We start from the raw sequence: 24,861 nt of genomic DNA on the forward strand, positions 1-24,861 counted from the left end.
GAATGGGATCCAAATTGTGTAAAAGATGAGCTGGAAATATCGTAAAATGGTAACTACGGTTATTGCTCCAGGTAAGACTACGTTTGAGTTTTATGTTCTTTCTCATTATACTTTTAAAGTTTCTTAAATTAAGGATTTATGACTTTATTTACCAGAAAACCCCCGACTATTAATATTTTGAAAGACCAAGTCTGAGCTGATCTGCCCCAGGCCTCTGAAGCTGTTATAAGTTTGCATTTGTTATTCAATTCTGTTCTCTTCATGCGTGAGTTAGAAAGGGGTCAGCCGAGACTCCGAGGGCGACGAGAACGAGGCAGCCTCGCGGGAACGAAGACACGGCCCACTGCGGGTGTCAGCCGGCACTGCCCACCCTTCCCACGCGTCGTCTTCCTCCCCGTCCCTTCCCTGCCTTCTGCAGGGGCAGAAACGACAGAGGCATCTTCGCCCACAGCAGTGGCAGCAAGACCACCACCACGTACTGAACACTTACCACGTGCCAGACACTGGGCTAAAAGCACGACCTGCCGTCTTATTTGATCTTTAAATCACAGCACCTTTACAGATGGGAAACCTGAGTTCAGGGAGGTTAAGTAATGAGGTGGGTACATCTTAATCTGTATAAACTTGCCCGGGGAAAGGAGGGGCGAGGTGCCCCAGGGAAGCTCCCGCCTCCTCTGCCCACAGGGCCCACTGGACCTGCGGTCTTGGTCTGGGTTGGAGAAGCCAGCTGGGAGGGTGTGTCACCACCGACACATTTGCACGAATCTTTCTGACCAAGGGTGACAGCCCACTCTGTAATAACGTAAGTCCGTGTGGAGAGACTTCAGTGATGTGACAAGTATGTCTCACTCCCTGGAAGGAAGGGGTGGAATGCTCTAGAATCAGGAACGTGGGCTCCCAGCCGGCCCACAGCTGCACCTACCTTGCACTCACCCTCAATGGCTGTTTGCCTGACTGGTAATTTTGACGGTTTGAGAGGCCAGGCATCTTTCAGGCCTGTGGCCCCTGTGGATGACTCGGTGGGTCCCTGGTCAGTGGGGTCGTATCTGCCGGGACCGTGATAGCAGTAGAGTGGGCCTCGGCGGGAGGCCCTCCTGTCCAGTGCTGGTGGAGGCCCAGCAGTGAGATGGGGATGCTTGTCGGCCAAATGGGCTGTTTGGAGCTGATGTTGCGAGAACACTCAGTGTTCCGGATGAGTATACCCCGCCTACTGCACACAGGCGTGCGATCCCACAACTCCACACCGCCTGCTCTGCTAATGTTCTATGGAGAGAACAACGCAGACTCTCTGTATAAAATACTATTTTTATTTTTTATTTTTTATTTTTTTTAAAGATGATTAATTTTTAGAGGAGAAGCGAGGGAGAAAGAAAGGGAGAGAAACATCAATGTGTGGTTGCCTCCCGCACGCCCCCTACTGGGGACCTGGCCTGCGACCCAGGCATGTGCCCTGCCTGGGAATGGAACCAGTGACCCTTTGGTTCACAGGCTGGCACTCAGTCCACTGAGCCACACCAGCCAGGGCTAAAACATTATTTTTAATAAAACAAAAGCAATTCATTCATGAAGACATGGCTACAAGGTTAATCAGTACCAAATGCAACTTGAATGTTTTTCTAAAATAGTCGTTTTAGCTTTGAGGACTAGTTTCCCTTGGGCTATAGCCTGGGTAGAGGACCCAGTGCAGACTTCAAAGCTCAAGGGTGGATTCTTCTTCCTGATTCAGGGTCACATGCTCTTGAGGTCCCCGAAGACAACACGAGCTGCGTTGCGTCCAGCAGCTCCCATGACACCACCTCCTAGAAGAGAATCTCCCGTGAACCAAAGCTGCACTCACCCCCCAACCCCGGGGAGGGGGCAGGGCCAGGGCTTGTGGGGGACCCTCAGCCATGCAGAGTGGAGATGCCTGAGGGGCCGAGGGCGTCAGAACCACCCTGACGACTGACCGTGAAGACAGATTCTGGGCCCCCTGTAGGTTTCCTGCCTCAGAGCTCGGGGCAGGGACCAGACATGCGATCCAAGGAGCTGTCCCCTCTCAGTGCGAGAGCGGATGAGCTAGATGACAAGACTCTCACTCAGCACGTGCAAGACTGAGGGCTGGAGGGGGAAGATGTGGACGTAACAAGCCTTTCTGGGAGGTCAAAACCCACACAGTGCAGAGAAGACGGCAAGACGAAGTGACCTTAGTGAGGTCAGGTAAGCCTGCGATACCTGCAGGGAAGAATTCGTGCATCGAGAAACTTAGCTTTACTGGATCCTCACTAGTCTAAACCATGGAGGGGGAATGTAGGGACCTGGGTCTCTCAGTCCCACACCAGAATTTGGAGAGGTTTCTCTGGGACACACCCTCAAACCTCACGAGGCGGCGGCACGTGAGCTACCTGACCTGCGGGCTGTGGCCAGCTGGGCAGGGGCCACCGTGTTTCCCTGAGAATTCTGCAAGTTCTGAACATGGGGGACGGCTTCTTCTTGTGGGAGTCCCGTGCCCCTGCCCTCTGTCCCTGCCACCCTCACTGTTTCTCTGGTCCCCCTCTGCGTGCCTCTGATGTCTGGCCAGCCCTCGCATCCGCACAGGCAGGGTAGGGGGATGGCGGGTCACTCACCAGGGTGGGCCCCGCTTCCGCAGAGGTACAGGCCCCGGAGGGGGCAGCGGTAGCTGGCGTGCAGGGGCACAGGGCGGGCGAAGTAGAGCTGGTCCAGCGTCATGGCGCCGTGGAAGATGTTCTGTGGGGGCAGAGCCGCAGTCATTAACTGAGGGGTGCTAAGGTCTTCACCGCCTTCGGAGGCCTCTCCCCCTCCCTGGTTCTCTGGGAAAGGGTCTCCTTCGTGGTGCTGTTTCCTTGGTGCTTAGGACACAGAAAGGAGAGGGGTGGAGAGGGAATGGGTGCGTGTCCTGGGGCCGGGGCTAAGTTCTCCGGAGGCATCTTGTCAGGAAGAGAGAGGGGTGGGGACCGTCTTCAGAGCTCAAGGAAACTGAGTGGGAGATTTTAGAGCGAGATTCTCAACGTTGGGCTGTGGACTGGGACCCCCGCTCACTGTTCGGACTTAGAGGAATTCGACATATTTAGCTGCTGGCACGTGCTTCTCTGACTAAGACGCGCATCTGAGCCTGGGCCCCGGGGCCGCGCCCCAGCCAGGCACAGTGAGTGGCAGACAAGGGGCATGGGGGTCCGAGCTCGGTTCTGCTCCCACGGCCTGGGTCGGACCGCCCGAGCGGAGGGTCAGCCTCGTGCGGCCGGTCTGGACGAGCAGGACAACATCTGCAGGATGTCACCACGGGATGTCCTTCCAGCCAACGCTCTCAATGCGTCCCAGACCGAGCTCATTCTTGCCCCTCAAGTCTGCTCCCTCCGTCTTCCCTGCCTCAGTGGGTGACACCACCTTCGTCTCCTTGGCCTCCAGGCTGGATCCTCCACGCCACCTGCACCTGACCTCCACACGCATATTGTCACCAAGACTTCTAACTCCTGCCCACCCCCCATGCCTTCTTCCACACCCACCATTGCTTCCCTTCCCACCAGCTGGCCTCCTTTGTTCTACAGCTGGACCACTGCGGCCCGGCAGAAACATAACATGAGCCACAGATACGGGTTTCATCTTCTGGTAGCCACATTAAGACTTCAAAAAGGGACCGGTGAAATAGATGTCAATACATATTTCATTTAACCCAGGAGATCCAAAATATTACCATTTCAGTATGAGATCAGCATAACAATGATTAATGAGACACTTTACACGTTTCTCACACTAAGTATTTGTGATTGGGTGTGCTCGTTACACCCTCAGCCCATCCGTTTTGGCCCAGACACACCGACGCCATCAACAGCCCCATGAGGCTGGTGGCTGCTGTGCTGGAACTGGGCTCCTAGCTGGTGTCCCGGCCCCCAGCCTCAGCAGACTTTTGAGGCATCGACCCGAAGCCCAAGACATGCTGCCTTAAGGGAGGGAGCTCCCTCTGAAGACATTCTAACAGGATAGGCTGACATGGTTGTCTAGTCGAAAGGGCCACCACCTTGGTGGCCTTCTCAGCAGATGCCATCTCTCCTGCTTGCATCTCTCTACTCTTCCCTTGCTCCCTAGACCTGCCCCCTCCTCCGTCACCATGGTCTCTGTCACTGTCCTCCCTTCCGATGAAGGCCGTGTGTGCAGCGGGGTTGCAGAGAGAAGAATGTGACGAGGGACCCCCGCCAGGCATATTCTCACCCCTCCAGGAAGCCCAAAGATTCTCTCCAAATCCGAGGGTGTGAGGACGTCTCTGCCCACCACGGAGCCCTTGAAGCCAGGGGCGTAGGCCTCGACACAGTCAAACACTGGCAGGGAGACAGCAGCATGTTGGGAGGAAGAGGAGGAGGTGTTATGGTTCACAACTTGGCAAACTAACTATACGTCATTAAACTACCCACTTAAAATGGGTTTATTTTAGCATATGCAAATTGTAGCTCAGTAAGCAAAACAAAAACAAAAACAGTCCATAGGCAAATAAATAACTCAGCACAAAGGCCTATGGGTCTCAGGCTGGTCCAGCCTCCACTCTTTCTTACCTCCTTGCCCCAACCCTGGACACAGAGGTATTTGTCTCCCTTTGACTATGCAAAGCTTTCTTCGCCTCGCTGCTTTGCTCAAGCAGTTTCTTTTGCTTGGAATGCGCTTTGCCACTGCACTCACTCCTATTCATCCTTTCAGGCCCAGCTCCAATGTCCCCCCTTTGGGAAGCTCTTCATCTCTCTGGCTCACCGCTTCCTCCTTCGGTTCACGTGGCGCCTTGTACTGTAAGATGTCTCTTCATTACTCAGCCTGCAAGCAACCTGAGGGCAGCAACTGACTTTCTGACTTTCTTAGCCCAGTACCTGACCCTGGAAGGCACTCACTTTGTAGATTTAGGTTCCCTTGGGGACTTCTCTCTGCCTTGGGTTAGAAACTGAAGGTGTTCATCCCGAATGGGGCAGTCAGACGGAGAGGGGTCCATTCAGACCACAGAACCAGCTGGCACGCGAGACAGGATAGGCTGGTCCCCTTTACCTCTGTCTGCATAAGCATTTCTCTCCTGCTCGTCCCAGACTTTGCCTCCAGCCAGGGTGTAGGGCGTGTACTGCGTGAAGAGGGAGACCACGTGGCAGCCGGGCGGAGCCAGGGTGGGGTCCAGCGAGGAGGGTATGCAGAGCTCAATCATCGGCCTGTGAGGGGCGGAGGGACGGACAGATCTGAAGGGGCAGTTGCCCCGAAGAAAGGGGCTGGGGGTTGCTCTGAGGTAACAGGGGACAAAATGAAGACACGGGACGAGATGAAAGCATGGCTGGGCCCACTGTCACCATAAAGGCCATGGTGGCTGCTCACCGGCATGGGGCCAGTGGCCGCTAGGAGTGTCCAGACTACCCCAGAGGGGCTGGGCCAGCCCCGAAGGCATGGCCTGTCCCTGCCTTCTTCCATCTCACAGCCTGTAGAACAATCAGGGTCTCAAATGTCCCCAGCATCCGGACAGACAACTTGAATGAGTGAGGAACCAGGCGAAGACAGCAGGCGCCCAGGCAGCCAGATTTCGACCACGCTCACGGGCCTGGTGGGGACCTTTCCTGAGCAGGCCAGGCGAAGCTGAGCTGCTTGGGCAGCCTGACACCCCGAAGCGGGGCCTGCTTCCTGCCCCTCCCTGTCTGCAGACCTGCTCACCTGAAGCACATTTTTCCTCCCCAAGATGGCCACACGAAATGCCCCTTCTCCCTCTCCCCCACTTGCAGTGTGTCCTCTGAACTTGCATGTCCACCAGGCATCTCCAGAGACAAGTAACTTGTCCAAGCCCGAGTGCCTGGTATCCCCTAAAGCCTGCTCCTCCTGGAACACGTCACCTTCCCGTTTTCTTCAAAAAGAAACACCATCTTCCTGCGGCTCCTCTTTCTCACCCACACCGTACTTCCTGTTCAGCAGCAAATCCTGGCAGCTTTACTTTCAAATACCCAGTATGTGGCCACTTCTCACCACTTCCACTGCCCCTACCCGGGTCCGGGCCACCATCCTTCTCCCTTGGATTCTGCAGTAGTGACAAGTTGCAACAGACGCCCTTTTGCTCCACACAGTGGCCACCGTGGTCCTTCTAAAGTGTAAATCAGGCTTTGCACAGACTTCCCTGGGATAAAATCCAAGAGCGGTCGACGCGGCCCAGCAGATGCGGCAGCTGTGGCTCAGCGCCCCCCCCCCCGCCACTTCACTCCCAGGTTCTCTTGCTCCAGCCACTCTGGCCTCATCCCTGTGCCTCCAACAGGGCACCACCCTCCTGCCCCAGGGCCTGTGCACCTGACTTTCCCTCTGCCTGGCTGTTCTTCCTTGGATACCCACAAGACCCGCATTCTCACTTCCTTCCGGTCTCTGCTCAACGTCATGTTATCAGAGAAGCCTCTTCTGACCTCCTGATAAAGACTAACACCCTCTCCCGTCCCCCGACCCATTTTTCTCCACACCATCCATGCATCATCACCTGTCTTGTCTCCCCCCACAAAATGTCAGTGACCTGAGGGCAGAGGCCTTGCTGCTTTGCAGCCAGGTCCCTGGACTAAGCCTAGCACAGAGTCGGAGCCCCCAAATATTTATGAATGGGTAAGTGGACTTTGCCCTCTACCCTTCTCTCAGTGCACACATCCTCCTTACCGCGTGCTACACACAGCTGTGTGCCTGCCTTGTAACTCCGTGTGTGTGACATGCCCCCACCTGGTCCCCCATCCCCAACCAGGGCCTATACAGCGACTGGCACAGGATAGGTTGTCAACAAGTTGTGGTGGACAGTTGACAGCAGGGAAAGATGCTTGCTCCTGCAACATCCCTGCCTATTCCCAGAAGGATGGAGACACAGCTGGGGTGCGGGGGTAGGTGGGCAATGCCTTTTTACAAGGTTTGGACCGAGGCAGATGATGAGAGGTAAGAGAAACCATAGAATCGGCTGAGTGTGTGCCTTTGGGTGGGCTGCTGAACTGGATAACCGCCTTTTCCCTCCCAGAAGGCGTTTTCCCCAATTCTTCTCAAACGCCAGCACGGACCCCTCTGCGGTCCTTCGTTCCTTCTGCTAACCTGTGACACGTTCAGCCGAACGTGTCCGACTCGTCACCTTTTACCTGCCTAGGCCCACAGAGTTCTGGCCTAGGATGCATTTCCTAGCCTTAGAGTCTACATATAGATTGAGGCAGACCCCACGTCATTGTGAGTATTTAATACCAGGTAGAAGAGCCAGTCCCTACTGGACAGGCCCCCCCACCTCGCCAGGACCCTGTGTGGGAGCACCCCAAGGGACGCAAAGCCCGGGGACCACCCACCTGCGGGAGGGCCGGCCATCCGCCGCATCCTCAAAGGCCTGATGGAGCAGGTGGGTGTCCTCACAGTTCAGGTGGATGGAGCACTGGTGATGGGGCAGCGGCTGGCCCCCGGGAGCGTTGGGGGCTGCCAGGAAGTCAGGCAGCCTGTTGACGGCCACTGAGAAACCAAAGTGGGGGAGGGGTCAGGGCCCAAAGGCCTGTGTCCTCAGCCCCCCAGGGTCCTCCCCTACCCATCACCCAGTGTTAGACTAGGAAGAAAAAAAGTAGGAACAAGTGTTTCACTTTCAAGCTGGGGGGCAGGCTGGAGGTCGGGGGTAGAAATGACGATGCAGGTCAGTTTCCCGCAGACCGGGACGTGGCTCACTCCGATCACGCCACAGAGGCGGCTCCACAGCGGGTGGGCCTCTTACCGTTGATCTTGGTGACAGGCGACTGGGTGTCCAGCTGAGAGATCCTCTCCACGAACTCCTCAGGAAGCCACTCCTGGAAGCAGACGTTTCCATAACAGGCCTTGGGATGGCGGAGGCCCCAAAGTGGCTGCCTCCTTCCTTTGCGCAGACTGGCCTCCTGCCCTCTACCCACTTCCAGAAGTCCTCTCCGCCCCTCAGAGATCGGCCATACCACCTTCTCCCGTAAGCCCCCTCTCCTAACCACCCCTCCCTCTGGGACCTGCCGGCATCCCGGCCGTGAATGGCCCACACTAACTTCCGCTTTAGACACGGCTGGTGGTCTGCAGGCCTCTTTCTCCTCTGGCCTCCTCTAAGCTCCTGGAAAACTTGATGACCCGAGGAGTGCCCTAATAAGATGCTTTCCTGACTAATGTTTGTTGGATTTTATTAGCAGAATCACTCAGAAGAAGTGGTTCCTGCCCCCAGGAGCAGTCCCAAGAATGAGCGCTCCATGCGCATATGTGTATTGTCATCAATTTTAGGGACGGGGAGGCTTGGTCAGTTGCAAAATGCACTCCAAACCCCCCACCCTCTGTGTATGCACGGCCCTTTGTGATGTCCCCCGGTTCTGACCCTGGGGCTGGCCACGAGACTAGACCAGTGCTGGGAAACAGGACGCAAACAGATGCCTGAAAAGCACTTGCATGGTTGAGTTTGCTTGCTCTTGCCTCCTGCCAGGGGCTGAGAACGTGCTGGAGGATGAACGGCAGGTGGAGCGGAGCCAGGTCGCCCCCGTGGTTCCGGCAGAAGCCGTGCTGCCCCCGCCGCAACCCGCTGCCCCCTGGCACGCAAGCAGGCCCAGCCGAGGTCAGCAGGGCCCACCGGTTGAGTTGGCGCTGATGGCAGGTGTACGAGCAAGCCCAGCTCAGCTGAACTCAACCAAGATCTACTGAATTCTCCAGCTCTTTGTGCTAAATCGGTATTTCTTGTCACATGCCCAGAAGTTGTGTGGTGCTTTATTATGTGGCATTCAAATGGAAATGGATAATTGACCCAGACAGTGGAATCAGGGTTGGCTAGGAAGGAGAAATCAGGATAGCAGGGAAGTTGTATAAATAACTGGATTGAACGTCAGACCTGGGGTCCAGCTCTGGCTCTGTCCCTTGTCACCTGCGTGGCCTAGGGAACCTTGCCTCTCCGGACCCTTCTCCTCACCTGTGCAGCTTCTTTCCTGTTGGCTACCTGCCTGCTAGTAAGAAAGAGAAGGACTGGCTTCCCCCAGGGTGGACAGACTTGGCACCTGCATCCCCACCCCGTGCAGTCCTGGCCCCCTTGATTGCCCCATTTTTCAGCCCCTGTTGCGTCAGACACCTTAACCTCCACCCCCTGGGCCTCACCTGCGGCGTCAGCTTCAGGAAGGTGATCTGCGGCGAAGCATTGGACAGCACCACCTTGCTCCTCACCTCTGAGCCATCTCGCAGCACAACTCCTTGAACGCTTCCTCCACTGCTCACCTGCACCTTCGCCACAGGCTGCGCCCCACAGGGACAAGGCCCCAGGAGCCCCCAGGAAGGAAAACTAGGTTAGATCCTGAAGGATTTCCATCCTCTGTGCTGCCCCTAGACATTCACAGCCTTGCTGTCCCGAGTCCACCCTGCGGGCTCTGCAGCTCCTCAGTGAGGCCTTAGCCCAGCCCCCCCAACTGGAAGGCTCAGCTAGGTGTGGGCAGGCGGTGGGCAATTCGAAGGGGTCACAGAGGAGGCTGGATCCAGTTGACAGCTGCTCAGCTACCAACAAGCTGTATAACCTGAGCCCCTGGACTCTGAGCCCCGCCTCGTCCATTGGTAAAACGAGGGAACTTCCAAATCTGAGATTTTGTTCTACTTTAGGATCCTAGCCAATCATCCGAGTAGGGAGTATAGGGGCCATTCACCTTTTCAGTGAAGATACTTGCTCCGTGTGCAGTGGCTGAGCTGGCGATGGCATCAGAGAGGGCACCCATGCCACCCTGGACGTAGCCCCAGGCCCCCTGCGTCCCCTCCAGGCCCCCCATCATGTGATGCAGCAGCACATACCTGAGGGCAGATCATCAGAATCAGTAGCCGGAGTTGGGATTTAATCTCCCCAGAGTTCAAGGTGCAAATATTTCATCCTGTCTTGTACCTTCAACCTCCCTATTCCCCACCCCCCCACCCAACCCTGTCCCGCCAGCCTTTCGGTGGGCTCTAGGCTCCTGTCAGAGTCCTTTGCTTCCCCATCTCCCATTCTCTCCCCACGAAAATGTGTCTGCAAGCAGCTTTGTAACAATGAGGTGACGATGCCCCACCCTCAGCCCCAGCTCTCTCCTGAGCTCCAGCCTGTGTGTCCACAGATATCTCCATTTGGATGGTTCCTTGGCAGGCATCTCAAACCCCCTTCTTCCCCTCATTCCCCAGCCTATTCCTCCTTCAGTCTTCCCCATCCCAGTGAATGGCATCTTCGGCTTCCGAAAGTAACCTGGTGTCAGTCTCACCTCCTACTAGTCTCTCACCGCCTACATCCAATCACAGGCTGTCAGCTCCGCCTCCTCGAGAGCTTTCCTGCACCCCTGCTCCCTGCTGCTGCTCCCCCATCCACGCCTCTCTTCTCTCCCATCAGCTGCTGCAGGAACCTCCTCCTGATTGGACCGCCTTGTCCTGTCCTTCCTTCCCTGCAGACCTCTCTCCTCCCAGAACTTGGAGCCTGATCTCAACACCCAGCTATGCTCCCATCTCTTCCCTCCTTTCAGGCCCTCGCTGGCTCATTGTTGCTCTTCGGGTCCTGGCCAGACCCTGAACACGGTCCCCTAGGCTCCTGCCTGCTCGTCAGCCCCACCCCTCGGCACGCTCCCACCGCAGCCCTACCAAACCGCTCCTCTCCCGGTTTCTTGAATAGACCACATGGTTTCTCAACTCCCAACCTTTGCACACACCGTTCTCACAGCCTAGAGCCCCCTGCTTCCCTCATCTTTTACCTAACCAACTCCTCCTCTCCTCAGAGTCTCAGGTTAAACATCTCTTTCTCATGGCGGGCTTCTCTGACTCCAGAGCATGAGGTTCCCTGCTTCGCTTCCCCGATCACAGCGCTCTTGGCACTTCGCTATCATTACTGGCTCCGTGTCTGCCTCTCCCACAGGGTTTCAGCTCCATTTACCACTGTAGCCCCAGCACCTAGCACAGGCAAGTGCTCCATCAATATTTATTGAAAGAATTAATGAAGAAACAAATTACTTCAAGGCACATTTTACAACCTGGGTAGTAGCTAATCCTCCTGGAGACCCGCAGAAAAAGGATAGGAGGCCCCAGCTGAAAGATCCAAATTGTCTGTTTGATCACAGAGCTTGGCCAAGGTGCGGCCAACCCCCTTTTCCACGGCCCCGGGGGACCTGGGGCTGGCTTCATGCGTGCCGAAAACCACTTCCAAAGGGCACTCTCCCCCCTTGACAGAAAAGCCACATTAACAGCTTCTAGCTGCATCTTCTGGTACATCGGATATGGCCCAATACCTGGCAGCATCCTCCATCTCAACACACACACACACACACACACACACACCCTCCCTTCCTGCTCCTTCGGGGGCTCACTGAGCCCTGCACAACTAGCCCCACAGCGTCTGACTGCCTCCTCTCGGACCAGGCTGCCAGCACAGCCCACTCACAGAGCAAGGGCAACTTCCTACCCTCACAAAGGTGCCTGTGTGAGAGCGTGTCCTGGGACCCAGGGAAAGGATCAGTGGGAGATGGAGGGGCCACGGGGCTTCCTGGGAGGGAAGGAGATAGCGAGAGAAGAGGAGAAAAAGTGGGAAGAAGCTATGTTCATGGGAGCTGTCCCAGTCGGAGGTGGTGAGCGGCTTTGCTAGCTGAAGGGTAGAGGGCAGTGGCTAGGAAGGAAGAGTCGGGGGAGGAGGGTCAGGTGACTTGGGCTGCGGATTGGCTCTGCCACTTACTAGCTGTGTGACTGGGCAAGCTATTTTCCTTCTTGAGCCACAGCTCTCAGATGTTGTGAGCATGAGGGCAAGCTGGGTTGTGTATGAAGTGCGTGGCTTCATGCTTGGTTCACGGGGCGGGGTGGGGGGAGCTCAGTGAGTGACAGTTGTTGTCACTCCTCCGGGGAAATTCGCTCCTCACCTGTGGCCCCGCCTCGTCTCCTGTACTCACCCACTCCCCGGAGTGTGGGGACTTGTCATGGCTCCGATCACAGCATCTGTTGCTAGAGTGGCTTTCAGAGGCTCGGACTCAAACCACTGATCCAGCACCTGCGCCAGCAAGACGGCGGGAGAAGGGAGGGCTCAGGGGCCTCTGGAGGAGAGAACACCTCCCTGCGAGGCCCAGCCCGAGGCCCGGGAGCCCCTCACCTTGGTCATCGGAGCAGTGAGCACCTGGTAGTACTGGGGCAGCCGGGCTCCCAGGGTGCGGCCTGGAAGAGGAGACCCACGAAACAGAAACTGAGACAGGCAAGAAGGAAACACTCTGATCAGCAATATCACCTGCTCCTTGGCCTGTAAAGCAGGAGTGACATGTCACACACCTGAGACTGATTGAGAGGATTCAACAAAGGTGCAAAATGTTTGCAAGTTCACAGGCACTTAATACATTTTGGCTGCTGCAATTATTTTGGGAAAATTTTATTTTATTTTATTTTATTGATTATGCTATTACAGTTGTCCCATTTTTTCCTCCCCTTTATTCCCTTCTGTCTTGCACCCCCTCTCTCATCAGCATTCCCCCACCTTAGTTCATGTCCATGGGCTGTACACACAAGTTCTTCGGCTTCTCCATTTCTTATGCTATTCTTACCCTCCCCCTGTCTATTTTCTACCTACCATTTATACTACTTATTCTCTGTACCTTTCCCCCCATTCACCTGCCTCCCTCTGCACTGATAACCCTCTATGTGATCTCCATTTCTGTGATTCTGTTCCTATTCTAGTTGTTTGCTTAGTTTTTGTTTTTGTTTTTTAGGTTCAGTTGTTGATAGTTATGAGTTTGTTGTCATTTTACTGTTCATAGTTTTGATCATCTTCTTTTTTATATAAGTCCCTTTAACATTTCATATAATAAGGGCTTGGTGATGACGAACTCCTTTAACTTGACCTTATCTGGGAAGCACTTTCCCTGCCCTTCCATTCTAAAAGGGGGCTTTGCTGGATAGAGTAAGTTTGGATGTAGGTCCTTGCCTTCATGACTTCAAATACTTCTTTCCAGCCTGTTCTTGCCTGTAAGGTTTCTTCTGAGAAATCAGCTCACAGTTTTATGGGAACTCCTTTATAACTTGTACCTTACTCCCTTACGTTGACCTCTGTAAGGCCTGTGCCCTGGGCGGTAGCCGGCTTGGCTAGTCCACCCCTCCGATGCTGATTCAGAGTATCTCAGAGGATGACTGGGTAGTAAGGTGGTGAGGGTGGGGATCTGAATTTCCAGCTGTTGTAGCCCCTGTGCCTAGCTTTGTCTGGCACGTAGGGGTTGCTCAATAAATGTTCATTACATGAACATTTCAGCCTGAGCCTCTTGGATGGTAATCTGAGAGACAGTGCCTACTTTTGGCACGAGTGATAGATATTCCTGGCTCCAATTCTCCTCCCCTCCCGCATCCACACACTTGGCCGTGGAACTCTGCAGTGCCTACCACCCCAGTTGGGTTGCTCCTGCCCGACTCCTTGATTCTGGACTCATCCACATGGTTTGCTTGGCCAATGAGATGTTTGAAGATGTGATGCAAATAGTGGCTTGAAATTGGCCTGGACATCAGGGTTTCCATCTGCTCCTCTGCCACTGCTGCCAGAGGCCATGCCTGGACCAGCCTGTAGCTTCCAAGAGGAGGCTGAGAAGCACCTGGAGCAGAGCTTGGCCTCGACCACAAACACATGCATGAGACCAGACCAGATCAGCTGAGCCCAGCTGGATCAGCTAAACCATGCAGATTTGTGAGAAGCACATTTTTATTTTTAATGCCATTGGAGTTTTATAGTTTTATGCAGCAATTTTGTGATCATAGCTAACCATTTCAGTATTTTTCTAAAACAGAGAAGCCAAACTGGACTTTATAACCTAGAGGAGTGGTAGAAAAGAGTAGCATGCTTAGCCAAACTTCCCTTCACATAGCCATGGCAGACATTACTAACGGATCACAGAATTTTTCTTGCTGAGCCCAAATCCAGCATCCTCTTTGTATGGGGTGCCTCTTGGCCCCAGCTCTTATTCTAGCTGGCTGTGGCGACAGCTCCATGCCGGCCTCCTCCAGCTTCACACGGTGCAGCCCACAGCACCCCCCCTCACACCTGTAAGATGCACCTCTTCATTTCTGCCTCAGGGCCCCTCTGGCACCACGACAGGACGCCCACAAACAACCATGGGTGCACAGCCCTGTGTGGGAATTAATGGCTCGTGGGGCAACCTTTGATCAATGGGATACAGAACCCGGTGCAGAAATGTTTCTCCTTTCCTCTCTTGGGAAGGGTCTCATGTGCATTTCACAAGACTTCAGAGGGTCCCCACGGGATCCTGCACCCTGTCACCCACATGGTGGCCAGCAGGCAGCACACCCTGGTATCACTCCCCCCATTTCCAGGTCCACTCCTCCGTTCTCGGGACCCCCTTTCTGAATGAACGACTCGCATGTACGCCTTTGTGTGGGGCCCTAGTTCTAGGGCTGAGCCCCCCTCACAGACGTGCTCCAGGCTGCCCCTCTAAATGGACGGCGGCGGGCAGGCTGCCACGGAGGCTCAGGTGTGTGGAGGATTGTGGAGAAAGGGGCTCTGCTACCTGAAGGTCGCACATCCTGCCCTCATGCCAGCCCTTTGGACTTACCCGCCTGCAGCAGGGGCGCGAGGGTGGCCAGTGACTTGAGCCTCTGCAGCAGGGACCCCTGCCGGAAGGCCTCCACGTCCACCGGGGCTGCGTCCAGCAGGGGGTCAATGGCTAGTGCCAAGCGATGTATGAAGTCCTCATACTGGGGAAAAGCCTAGAACAGAGCCCCAAGTCAAGGCCCCACTGCCTCGAAGGGACACGGTCCCCCGTGCCTGGCCCTCCACGGTGGCCCCGTGCGGGCCTGCCGTCCCTCGGCTGAGCCTCTGTGGTTCCTCGGCCCGACGCCGGGCCTCCTGAGCATGGCTGTGCCAAGTCACTCCCCCCCGGCAGGAGCAAGGGGCTCGTGCTGGTCGAGACCAGTCGTCAGCCACAGAAAACTGGCGAGTACCTAGGGTGTGGTCTCTGTGATAAACCAAAAACCTCTAAAAAGTTTCTTCTTTCTCTCCTGTCTGTCCACATGTTGTGGATAAAAGTAAGCTGTTTCCCTGAATCCCAGCATGCCAACCACACTTCCCTGGTCTGCAAATCGCCCGTGTCCTCCCTCCATCAGCAGGAGCAGCAGTCTCCTCCTTTCGCCCCAGCAGCTTCCACAGCAGAGTCCGCCCGACATCCGCCCCCCTCACTGCGTCACTGGAAGCCTTATCTTCATGTTCAGCCCGGAGCCTCTAATTTTTGTTTCATCTAGACTCACAGATACACCCACGGAATTCTCATAGCCATTACGTGAGGAAAGTCCTGTGCCGGAGGCCATGTGAGAAGTCTTGATGAATGTGAGGTTACACAGCTCTCTCCGCAGCAGCCCTTTGACACGGCAGCGGACAGAGACCCAGCCGCAGCCCAGGCCCCGTACTTTCCAAGCTGGGACGTGCCCCTGCCTCCCACCCCTGTGGCCGGCCGCACTCACGGCCACAGCCACGGTCCTACAGGCCCAGGGACCCGGCCTTGCCCAGGGTGCTCTCTGGTGCATCTGCAACGGGGGCAGGGTTTGGAGAACCCTGTGTAGGTGGGGAGGGGTCCCCAACCCGCTGCATGGAGGATAGCTTTGAAAAAAAGCAACGCTCCCTCTGTGGTTCTGACTGTCGGTCAGGTCACTACTAGATCAACACAGCAAAAAGAAACACACATCGATTGTATTAACCTAGGTTCTTATAACAATGTCTCCACCAAGATACGAGTTAATGCTATGCCTTCAGCTTATATCTGGGCTTAGTACAAAAAACAGCCATTCAAGGAATCATTTAATACCTGCAAAACCAATCGCAGCAGGCCCACTGCATTCAATGACTCCTCAGACAAAGCTGCCCAACAACCACCCTCCCCCCCATAATGCACTCCTAGGGGAACAGCGTGCTCCCTGCAGACCCCGGCGCTCCCTTCAGCCGACCCGCCTGCCAGGGCGGACGGCTTCTGGCCTTGGGCTGCCAGGGGACTGATGCCAGACTGAATGAACATTTATTACAACTCTCTTGTCCCAAATTCCTGATCCAGTTCATTCTATCCTTAATTGTGTCTGATCCGTCCTTAATCCTTCTTTTTGGCCTTCATGTGCTTTAATACCGATAACCGCTGGGAGCAGGAGAGACAGGAAGCCCAGGCAGTGCGAGTGCGGAGCAGTGGATTCCCCACTGAAACGCAGCAGGCAGAGGCCACCAGACACACATGGGTCTGGGGGCCCGGTGTCCCCTGGCTTCAACCACTGGCCTCCATCCCCTTCTCCTCCCAGTGCCCAGGGTCAGAGGCTGGCACAGGCTGACACTCTCCTGGGGCCAGGGGTGTGACCTGTCCAAGCCCCCGTGGGCCCTAGACATGTGCTCTGGGACAACGAGAGCCCTCTGCCTCTCATGAGCTGCCTGCAGGCTGCAGAGGGAGGACGAGGCCAGCCGCTGGTCCCTTTCCCCACCTGGGCATCCTTCTGTGAGAACTGGGCGATCTGCTTCTGGTTTTCCGCCATGTCGGTGCCCAGGAGTAGGGACCTGGGTAGCCTGCTCCCTGTGCCTTCTTCCAGCAGGGGGGTGAAGGAGTGGGGGTTTCGAAGGTGGAGCTTCAGGCCATGTTTCTGCAGAACACAGACAGGACACGCAGCCTTAGAAGAAACGTGTGGCCTCTGCCCCCGACCCTTCTCTCATCGGTTTTATGACCATGTACGTACCTGCATGCAGGTTCCCAAGGTCCTGGTTCCTATTTTTTAATATAAGTGTATAGAAGCCCTCTTGCCCAGGTACTCTGTGGCAGATCATACCGTACCACACCATGACAAGCCACACTACACTATACCACGCCACACCACAACACACAACGCCACAGCACACCATGCGACACCGTGCTGCCCTGTGCCAGGGACTGCGCTGGGGTCTCCAGCGGCTCCCTCACACGCAGCTGCTCCGTGCATCTTCACTGGACAAACGCACAGCAGAGGCTCGGAGAAGGTAACTGACTTGAGCGAGGTTGCGTTGGGAGGTGGAGCGGGGTCTCCAAACCACAGCTCTGCGACTCCCGAGCCCTGGCTCACTCTCAGCACTAGCCTGTAGCTTCCCCCACTCCGGAGATGAGTAATTAAAACTTAGAAAGACACAATAAAGCAACAATCATGTGAAAATCCATATTTACAAGGTAGGTAAATTATTCACATCAAGAAATTTTATTTACTTTGCAGTCATTTACTCCATGGTCACCTTAAGCAAAAGTTCCCTCGATGTATTTAATATATGATTTGCTTTATATGTATTTGAGTAGCACGTGGCAGTTTTCAGGAGTATATTTTTTTTAAAAAGTGTATGATCATGAGAAAATTTATATTCTGTGATTCTTAGTTTTCAGAAGCTGGGCTGTCCAAGAGAAGGGTCTACCCACACACCCACCACCACATGTGCCACTGGGCGTAAGCGGCGCGTTTGCAAACCGCCTTCGGCTGGAGCGTGTGAGGGACCAAGGACCAGAGACCCTTGTGCAGCCGTGGCTGGATTCCATCCCGTCCTGGTTGGTGACAGGCTCACTCTCTCTCCCCTCTTCCTCCACCTCTCTCTCTCTCTCTCTGTCTCTCTCTCTCTGCCTCCCTCCTCTCTGTTTTTGCCTCTCTTTCTCTTAGGGGCTCGGAGAGTAATTTTTAATGGGTTTCTGTAGTTACTCAGTTCAGAGAACTCCTCTTTGTGAAACAGTTCAAGCAGCCAAATTGCTGTGGACAGTGGCTCCACATCTTACTAATTTCGAACTTTCAATTTGGAGCCAAGTTGGTGCTAACATCACGGCAGCTCCCTGCACAGACGGCGAAGGACCTTTTCCTCGTGGGTGACAGCGGCACCAAGCAGGGGGGAGCTGGCACGCTCAGGGATGAGGTGACCAGAGTTTACAAAAGAGGCAGTGATGGGTGGACGGAATCTGAAAGGGTGCGGGCAGCGTTGGCCAAGCCTGTGGACCAAGGTCAAGCTACCAGAAGGCAACAGGGGTGGACTGAGAGGTCTCACAACAGCCCAGGGGCCAGAAAGGGTGCGAGTCCCTGTGACCTCCTGCGCAGGCTGCTGCGGATGGTAGCAGGATCTCAAGTTCAATCAGCCTCACGTCCTAAGACAGCTTTGCAAGCTCAGAGTCTCAAGGGTTCAAATTGGGTCCCCATGAGGGCCAGACCAGACGCCAGAAAGTGATGGGCAGGGAAGGGGGGCAGGGTCCCCATCCACGTAGGGTGTCAGAGTGCTGTGTGTAGGAACATGGGCCGGATGCTGCCAAATTCGTCCATCAAAGGAAGTTTCATTCTTATGTGAAATTTCCTGATTTTTAAGACACTGGCTGGGCTGGACAAAACCCATCTCCAGGAAGGTACCAAGGAGACTGTGTGGGATGGACAAGCCCTCAGGTGGAAGAGAGACCTCAGGTGCAGGGAATCACCGTGGGCACCTGAACCAGAGGGAAGACGGAACTGACCCCTCCCCCACCCTGGACAGGCTACAGGCCAGGGCTCTACCTTCAGCTCCAGGTCCGTGTAAATCTGTGGCCTCAGCAGGCTGAGAAGGTAGGATGCTCGGGAGAACTTGAACCCTGAAACAAAATCAGATGAAGACTGGTACCAGTGGCCACCGATGAGCCTCCTGCCTCCCGCCCCCACATCGCCTCTGGGGGCTCACCTGGAATGATCTCCTCCGTCACAGCCGCGCCCCCGATCACATGGCGCCTCTCAAAGACTGCCGTGCTCACCCCCAGTCTCTGCAGGTAGGCCGCCTGGGGGGACACACAGGGCCCTCCCTTCATCCCCGGGACGAGCCTGCGGCCTCAGGGTCCTCACCCCGGGGCCAGCCCGCCACCCCTAGGCTCGTGCTATTCCCGCCTCCGGGAGAGCCCTTCCCCTGGTGTGCCCTATACACTCTCACTTTCCCAAATGTCTTCTACGACCAGACGTGATGGCTCCTGCCCCTCTAGTTCCCAGCTGAAGGTCACCTTCCCTCTGCCAGGCCTCGTGCCTCTGTGGACTCAGGCCCCTCCCCCAGGCGGGTGTGAGCTCCGCCCTCCTCACAGGCCCCGCTGAGAGGCAGCACAGGGGCCTTGCCTGAGGGCACTGAGCCAGCTTTGATCCTCTGGCTTCTAATCCTCTCTCTTTTTGCTGGGGCGCCTCCTCAGCGGCACCCAACCCCTCAGGCCTCCGTTTCCTCACCTGCAAAGGTGGGGCCAAGGATGGCAGCGCCCACGGCTCCTGCCCTGTAGGCCGCTGGGGGGTCACTGAGCTGGGCCCTGGCACACAGAATGTGCCCGATAAACGAAGCTAGGGCTCCAGTACAGCTTTATTTGGAGGAACAAACGGTGGAGGGGTTTACTCATTTTTCTCTAGCACTTAGTTGGAAATCAATGAATACCTGCTGATTAGAATTCGCCGGGCTTTGGGTCTATGCTGGTCCTTCACCATCACCAAGGTGACAGCACGGATGGTGTAGCTCAGAATTCAGGCTCTTTAAAAATGGTTTATTTGGCGACTACTAAGTGCCAGACACTGGGCTGGATCATCTTGTTTAATCCAGCACCCTCAAGGTAGGAGTATAATTCTCCCCATTTCACAGATGAGGAAACTGAGGCTCAGTGAGGTAAATCACTCTCCTCAGGCTCATGGAGCCGGTGAGCACAGGAGCTGGGAACTGAACGCAGCTGCTCTGGACCCGGGGCTACACCCTGGCACGTCCCAGGAAGCAGAAAGAGCAGCACCGACCTCGGGAAGCCGGCCTGGTGCTCCTCGGTGAGCCTCGAGGCTCTGTTAGAAGGACCACCTGCGACCAGGGGAGTCTGAGGGCACAGAGACGGACAGAGCAAGCCCCCCTGCAGTTCTAAGCACAGACAAACACGGGGCTGTGGGCCCCCCGAAAACACCACAGGCGCCTTTCTGTGCTGCGTGCCTGCTGCGGCGTCTCCAGTTCCTGCTCTCCTCCCCGCTCCCTACAGACCAGGTTTATCGAGGTGCTGGTCAGAGTGCCCCCACTTTCTGGCAGTGCCCCTTGGCAGCAAACACCTCCTTCCTAGAGTCTCCCTCGAATCGTCCAACCAAAGTGCACATCGGAGAATCAGTAAAATGTTCGAGTAAAGCCAGTACATCCGGGAAAGCACTGAGATTTAGTGCCTGTCCCATCCCTCCCCGGCGTGGCTGAGGCTACCATGTTGCTGTTCTAGAGCTGCCACTGCTTCTAGACGTTCCCCGTGCGCCTCGTGTCCTGAGCCCCCGTGGGCACCTGTGGCCTCCTACTCGCACGTGGACTCAGGTCTGAGAGGCACAGCCACAGGGTGGCCCCGGCTCAGCTTGAGTGGCACCTCCTCTGCTGCGCTGGCTTCCTCGCTGTCTCCAGGGTGCACGTGGGGCTCTGTGGCTGCTGCGGCTCCAGCAGGGCCCAGACCCGGCGGGGTGCACGGGGCGCTACACACAGGACTGCCCGCAACCTGGAGCAGACGGCCCCACCCAGCTCTAGTCACCCGGCCCCCAGGCTCGAACCCGTCTCCTGGGCTGTGCCAGCCCCACACGTCCCCAGCTCCACGTGCACTACGGAGAGGAGAGGAGAGGGAAGGGAACCCCTGATGTCCTCTTTAACTGCTGAGGGTGTCCGTTCCAGCCGGCTGCTGGTGAGCACCAGGCAGAGGGCACCAGCCTGCCTTTCCTTCTCTGTGGAGGCCTCCAAGAGCTACATGCCCAGGGCCGGTGAAGTGGGGCAGAGGGGGAGGTACTCACCGCCACCAGCCCGTTGTGACCTGCAATGACACGGGGAGAGGGGAGGAAGCAACACCGGTCAGTGCGAAGACAGACACATTCCTTGAGTACTGGGGCCACCCATTCCTGCCCCCATGCCTGTGAAGATGCTGGAGGGGTAGCAGAAACTTTGGGGGGCCCCTGAATCTGCACCGGGATGTTAGCACAGCCTCTAGCTTGATGCCTTAAAACACCTGGCCTTTTGGGCTCGGAAAACCCCGGTTCTTCCCCGCCTTGAAAGATGCCCTTTCACCCTGGCTTGGCCAGGGGTGTGCTGCATGAGGGGCGAGGAGGGGTCTGTGGGCATCAGGTGGAAGCTGAGCTTCCATCACTTGGGGATGAGTGGGTGACTGTCGGGGGCAGCGTCACAGTTTGCTTGGCAGGGGCAGGGGGGAGGAGGGAGCGTGGCTGGTTCACTGAGGCTGCAGGTCTCTGTCTGCATGGCACCAGTGGCCGCCCGGGGAAGCGTTGGGTGTGTGGACGGCTGCTGTCAAGCCTGGCTTGTGTGGCCAAGTGTGGCTCACAGCAGGGCCCCAGCAGGCTTCGGCACATGGGTGTGTCTCTGTCAGCCCCGGTGCCGCCAGAACAAAACAAGCGCAGTCCGAAAGGAAGTCACAAACATGCAGTTGCCCCGTGTGCTAGAGTGGCCAGTATGGTTCAAGGGTGCCAGAATATAGGGCAAACTCACCTATCTTACATATAAAGTTTCTTTCTGAAAATCTTAGGGGGTTAGGAGCCCTAGACTTGGCTTGGGACCCCTGTTCCACACGAAGCCCACTGCTGGCAAGGGCCTCTCCAGCTTTGAGAAGCTTCACGGTCACCTGGGACTCTTGCAAATGCCGAGTCTCCCAGAGTCTCCTCAGCAGGCTGTTGGTGGGGCCTGGAATGGGCTTTCTCACAGGCCCCCAGGTTGTCTGATACAGGCGGCCCTTGGGGCTGAGCGGCCTCCTCTTTCCTTACTTTCAGGAGAAGGTGCAGCTGCCCACAGAGAATCCCCGTGGGGCAGAGAACAGGCCCCTGTCGTTTCCAGGGAAGGGGGCGGGGCTCAGTCTGGGCCACGCTGCGTGTGTCCATCCTTGGAGATAAGAGGTCGCCCTGTGTCTTCAGAGTGGTCAGGAGATGACTGTGTTCTCTGAGGACCAACCTGAATGCCGTGTTGACTCAAATAAAAATGCTCAGCTGATAACTTCGCAAACATCCACAAACAGGGGAACAGCAATGACCCATGTGATGGATTTCTTCACAGCTGAGCTGATTTTGTTTTAAATTTTCCGCATAGAAACCCCTGCGGTTTTAGAGGTCATTGAGCCTAGCATCTGCATGAGGGATCTGGAGCATGGAGTTCCCAAGCCCCTCCCACACGGGTCCACGGGAAGAAACGCACCCCGCTCTGTGGCTGGCACAGCCCCCACATGCAAGTGCATTTCACAAAAACAAAAATTTCACATAACAAAACTGATATTAACTCTTGTCATGTGATCAGCAGGTGATGGTCTATTTGATAATATTTTATTTTTTAAAATGCTGGTGGATATACTATTTTTAAACACTGTTGAAAATTCTCTTAGGAAAGTTTGAAAACTACTGCTGGGTGGGACTCCTGAATGGGTCGCAGCCTGCAGTTTGAAGAGCCCTGGTCTCGGATACATACAGCCGTGAGGGCAGCGTCTGGAGCTCAGCCTGGCTTCTGCTGTTTCCCAGGCGCAGCCCTGGGAGAGTCCGTTTAAAGGCCAGGAGCCTCGCGCTTCTTCACGTGTAAAACTGAGGGGACACTGGGGACCTTGCAGTGTCCGCAGAGAGAGTGACCAATAATATATGTAAAGCCCCAGCCCTTAGCAGCCCCACAATAAATGGTAGCCATTGGTTTTTTAATTACTGCTGATTATAAATCTTGAAAAACTAATAAAGGCTTCCAGGCAACCGGGTTCCAGTTCAATCATCACAGATAAGCCCTCAAATGCACAAACACACTTCAAATGACAAAGGTCGAGAATCTCTCCTCCTCCCCCCCCTCCCCCAGTCCTGGCTGAACCCTCCCGTGGCTTCTGGTGACCTCCCTCCCCTTGGCCCTTGAAGTGGCCTTAAGCTGCAGGCTCAGCTAATCTCCAGGCCCGACTCCTGGGGTCCTTAGGCAGCTGGCACCAGGGCTCCGCGGAGAAGCTGCTCTGAACGAGGGTTTTTGAACAAGGGCTCCCGAACGCGTGGGCTGCAGCTGCCTTACGGGATCCAATCAAAGGGCTGGTTAGACGTGCTGACCTTGGGGTCACCTTCTGTCCTGAGAATCCTCATCACGGGTTCAGGGCCCAGGAACCTGCACTTTCATAAGCTCCTGGGTCATTCTTAGGCACACTCTTGGGTGACTAAGGGTCATCATCAAGGTGGCTCCCAGGTGCTGGTGGGACTTCAGGGGTGCAGAGGTAAGACTCGTTGCTGTGTCGTGTCCGCAGAGGAACCCTGGTGAACGGCACAGAGAACGGAAGGATGTTCTTCCAGAATCCAGGAACTTGCACCCGAGTGAGGGGAGTGCCCCGGCGCTGGAGGAGGCGTGGAGTTCGGGTGTGAGTCTTCGCTGTTCCACTTCTTTCACTTTCGTCTACTCTTTAAGGTGATGAAAGTATCAAACATCTGGGGGGGAACTATCTGCATTTGTCGGTTGCGACCATAGGTTGGCTACTGAGCTTGGCAAAAGTCACAGAGATTCGGCGAGAATCAACCGGCCGCCTGGAACTTACAGCCCCACGGCTTTACCAGTAAAACGGCGTGCCGCACTGCCTTCCATTCAGCCGCTAGGAAACGGCTGCCGGTGTGCGCATGCGCACCTTCCCAGCTGTCTGCAGGGCGTGTCCTCAGCTCAGTCCCGTCACTGTCTCTCTGTATAAACCAGCTGGAAATAATGTCGACAGCCAGGACTCAGGTCCTTCGTGAGTGTGAATGGCCGGCCCTGGGAAGCACAGCCTGGTCCTGGCCTGCAGCCGCAGGGTCACGGGGGAGAACTGGGCTCTGCAGCCCGGGTCAACGGACTGCGGCGGGACCACTGTTGCAGATCCCACACCCCACACGTGCAGGGCGGCGGGGGCTCACCCTCTGCGGACACGCACTAGGGTCTCTGGGACTCGTTTCTACTTCTTCCTAACTGCCCCCTAGCAAACAATTCCAGTTTCCTCTGGGGATGGGTGGCCTTAGCGATGAGGCTGTGGTGACCAGAACTCAAGGCACTTGGGTGGCTGGATTTCACCGGCCTGTTGTCCCAGGGCTCTTTCCCTCTAACCGCCACACACCATATGCTTTTCAGGAATACAGCGACCAGCAAATTTCACCTGGAGGTGGAATGACCTAGTCCCCACTCATCATTCTAGATGGTGAGGCGCAAGCCCAGAGAGGGCAGGAATCTGCCCCAGACCACACAGCAAGTCCACAGCCGAGCCAGCCCCAGAGCCCCAGAGCCTGCTTGCAGACTGGTGGGCTTTCCACTGCAGCTCCTGCTGTCACCTGCCCCAATTCTTGGCTGGCTTGTGCCCAGGACACAGGGAAGGTTGGGAAGGGGGCCCTCCAGGCCTCTGAGCAGGCTGCCCTCCCAGCCCTCAGCGCTGGCTCAGCCTACTTTACCTGCTCCTATCACCACCGCGTCATACTCTGGCTTCAGGCGTGCCTTGGCTTCCCAGTGAGCGTGTCTCCGAGCAGGGCAGGGAGAGGCACTCAGGGCCCTGCAGAGGCCTCGGCCACTTGCAGCCATTTCTGGCCAGCACTGGACCAGGAATTTGCCTGCAACCCGCGTTTGCCCTCCTAGAGCAGGGGGAGGAGCAGGGCCAGTGCAGGAGGAGGGGAGGAGCTGCAGCCCTGGGGCCGTTCTTGGCCTCGGGCCACGGCTGAACAGAGGCGGCTGAGCTGCATACGCCCCGGAGTCCACACAGGACGAAGCTGTGGGAGGTCGCCTGCGGCGCTGGCAGAAGTGGTGCCACCTCCAGGCCTCCGGAGAGTCACCTCTGTGCTGATGGTTCTCCAAGGGGTCACGTGTGCCAGGCGCTGTGCGGCCCCGGGACTCCCGTTTTACAGATGGGGGCACCGAGGCTCAGAGGAGGGTGTGCAGCCTGAGTGTCCCCCCACGCTGTCCCATTTCTCATTATGGAATTAAATGTCTGGGATGTG

General features: G+C 56.1%; 1 protein-coding gene across 1 annotated transcript; it reads right to left on the reverse strand.

The window, feature by feature from the left end:
• Positions 1 to 1,524: 1,524 nt before the first annotated feature.
• PYROXD2 (pyridine nucleotide-disulphide oxidoreductase domain 2) lies at positions 1,525 to 24,513 on the reverse strand. The gene is made up of 16 exons (XM_028513330.2): positions 24,322 to 24,513; positions 20,698 to 20,717; positions 18,623 to 18,716; positions 18,463 to 18,536; positions 16,408 to 16,563; positions 14,508 to 14,661; positions 12,056 to 12,117; positions 11,859 to 11,956; positions 9,618 to 9,759; positions 9,082 to 9,216; positions 7,706 to 7,778; positions 7,296 to 7,452; positions 5,020 to 5,174; positions 4,204 to 4,310; positions 2,604 to 2,724; positions 1,525 to 1,799 (listed from the first exon to the last, which is right to left on the reverse strand). The coding sequence occupies exons 1-16, from the start codon at positions 24,446 to 24,448 to the stop codon at positions 1,729 to 1,731; spliced, it is 1,746 nt and encodes a 581-aa protein (XP_028369131.1). The 5' UTR covers positions 24,449 to 24,513; the 3' UTR covers positions 1,525 to 1,728.
• Positions 24,514 to 24,861: the final 348 nt, after the last annotated feature.

This window comes from Phyllostomus discolor, chromosome 5 (assembly GCF_004126475.2).
Source record: "Phyllostomus discolor isolate MPI-MPIP mPhyDis1 chromosome 5, mPhyDis1.pri.v3, whole genome shotgun sequence".
Lineage (NCBI taxonomy): Eukaryota > Metazoa > Chordata > Mammalia > Chiroptera > Phyllostomidae > Phyllostomus > Phyllostomus discolor.

Bases quoted from the DNA above. Each gene is read 5' to 3' on its own strand.
- PYROXD2 (XM_028513330.2), bottom strand. From the start codon at position 24,448: ATGGCTGCAAGTGGCCGAGGCCTCTGCAGGGCCCTGAGTGCCTCTCCC. The intron at 16,564-18,462 runs GTAGAGCCCTGG...TGTGTTCTGCAG, and splicing joins ACACGGACCTGGAGCTGAAG to AAACATGGCCTGAAGCTCCA. The intron at 7,453-7,705 runs GTAAGAGGCCCA...TTGGTTTCTCAG, and splicing joins GCCTGTCACCAAGATCAACG to TGGCCGTCAACAGGCTGCCT.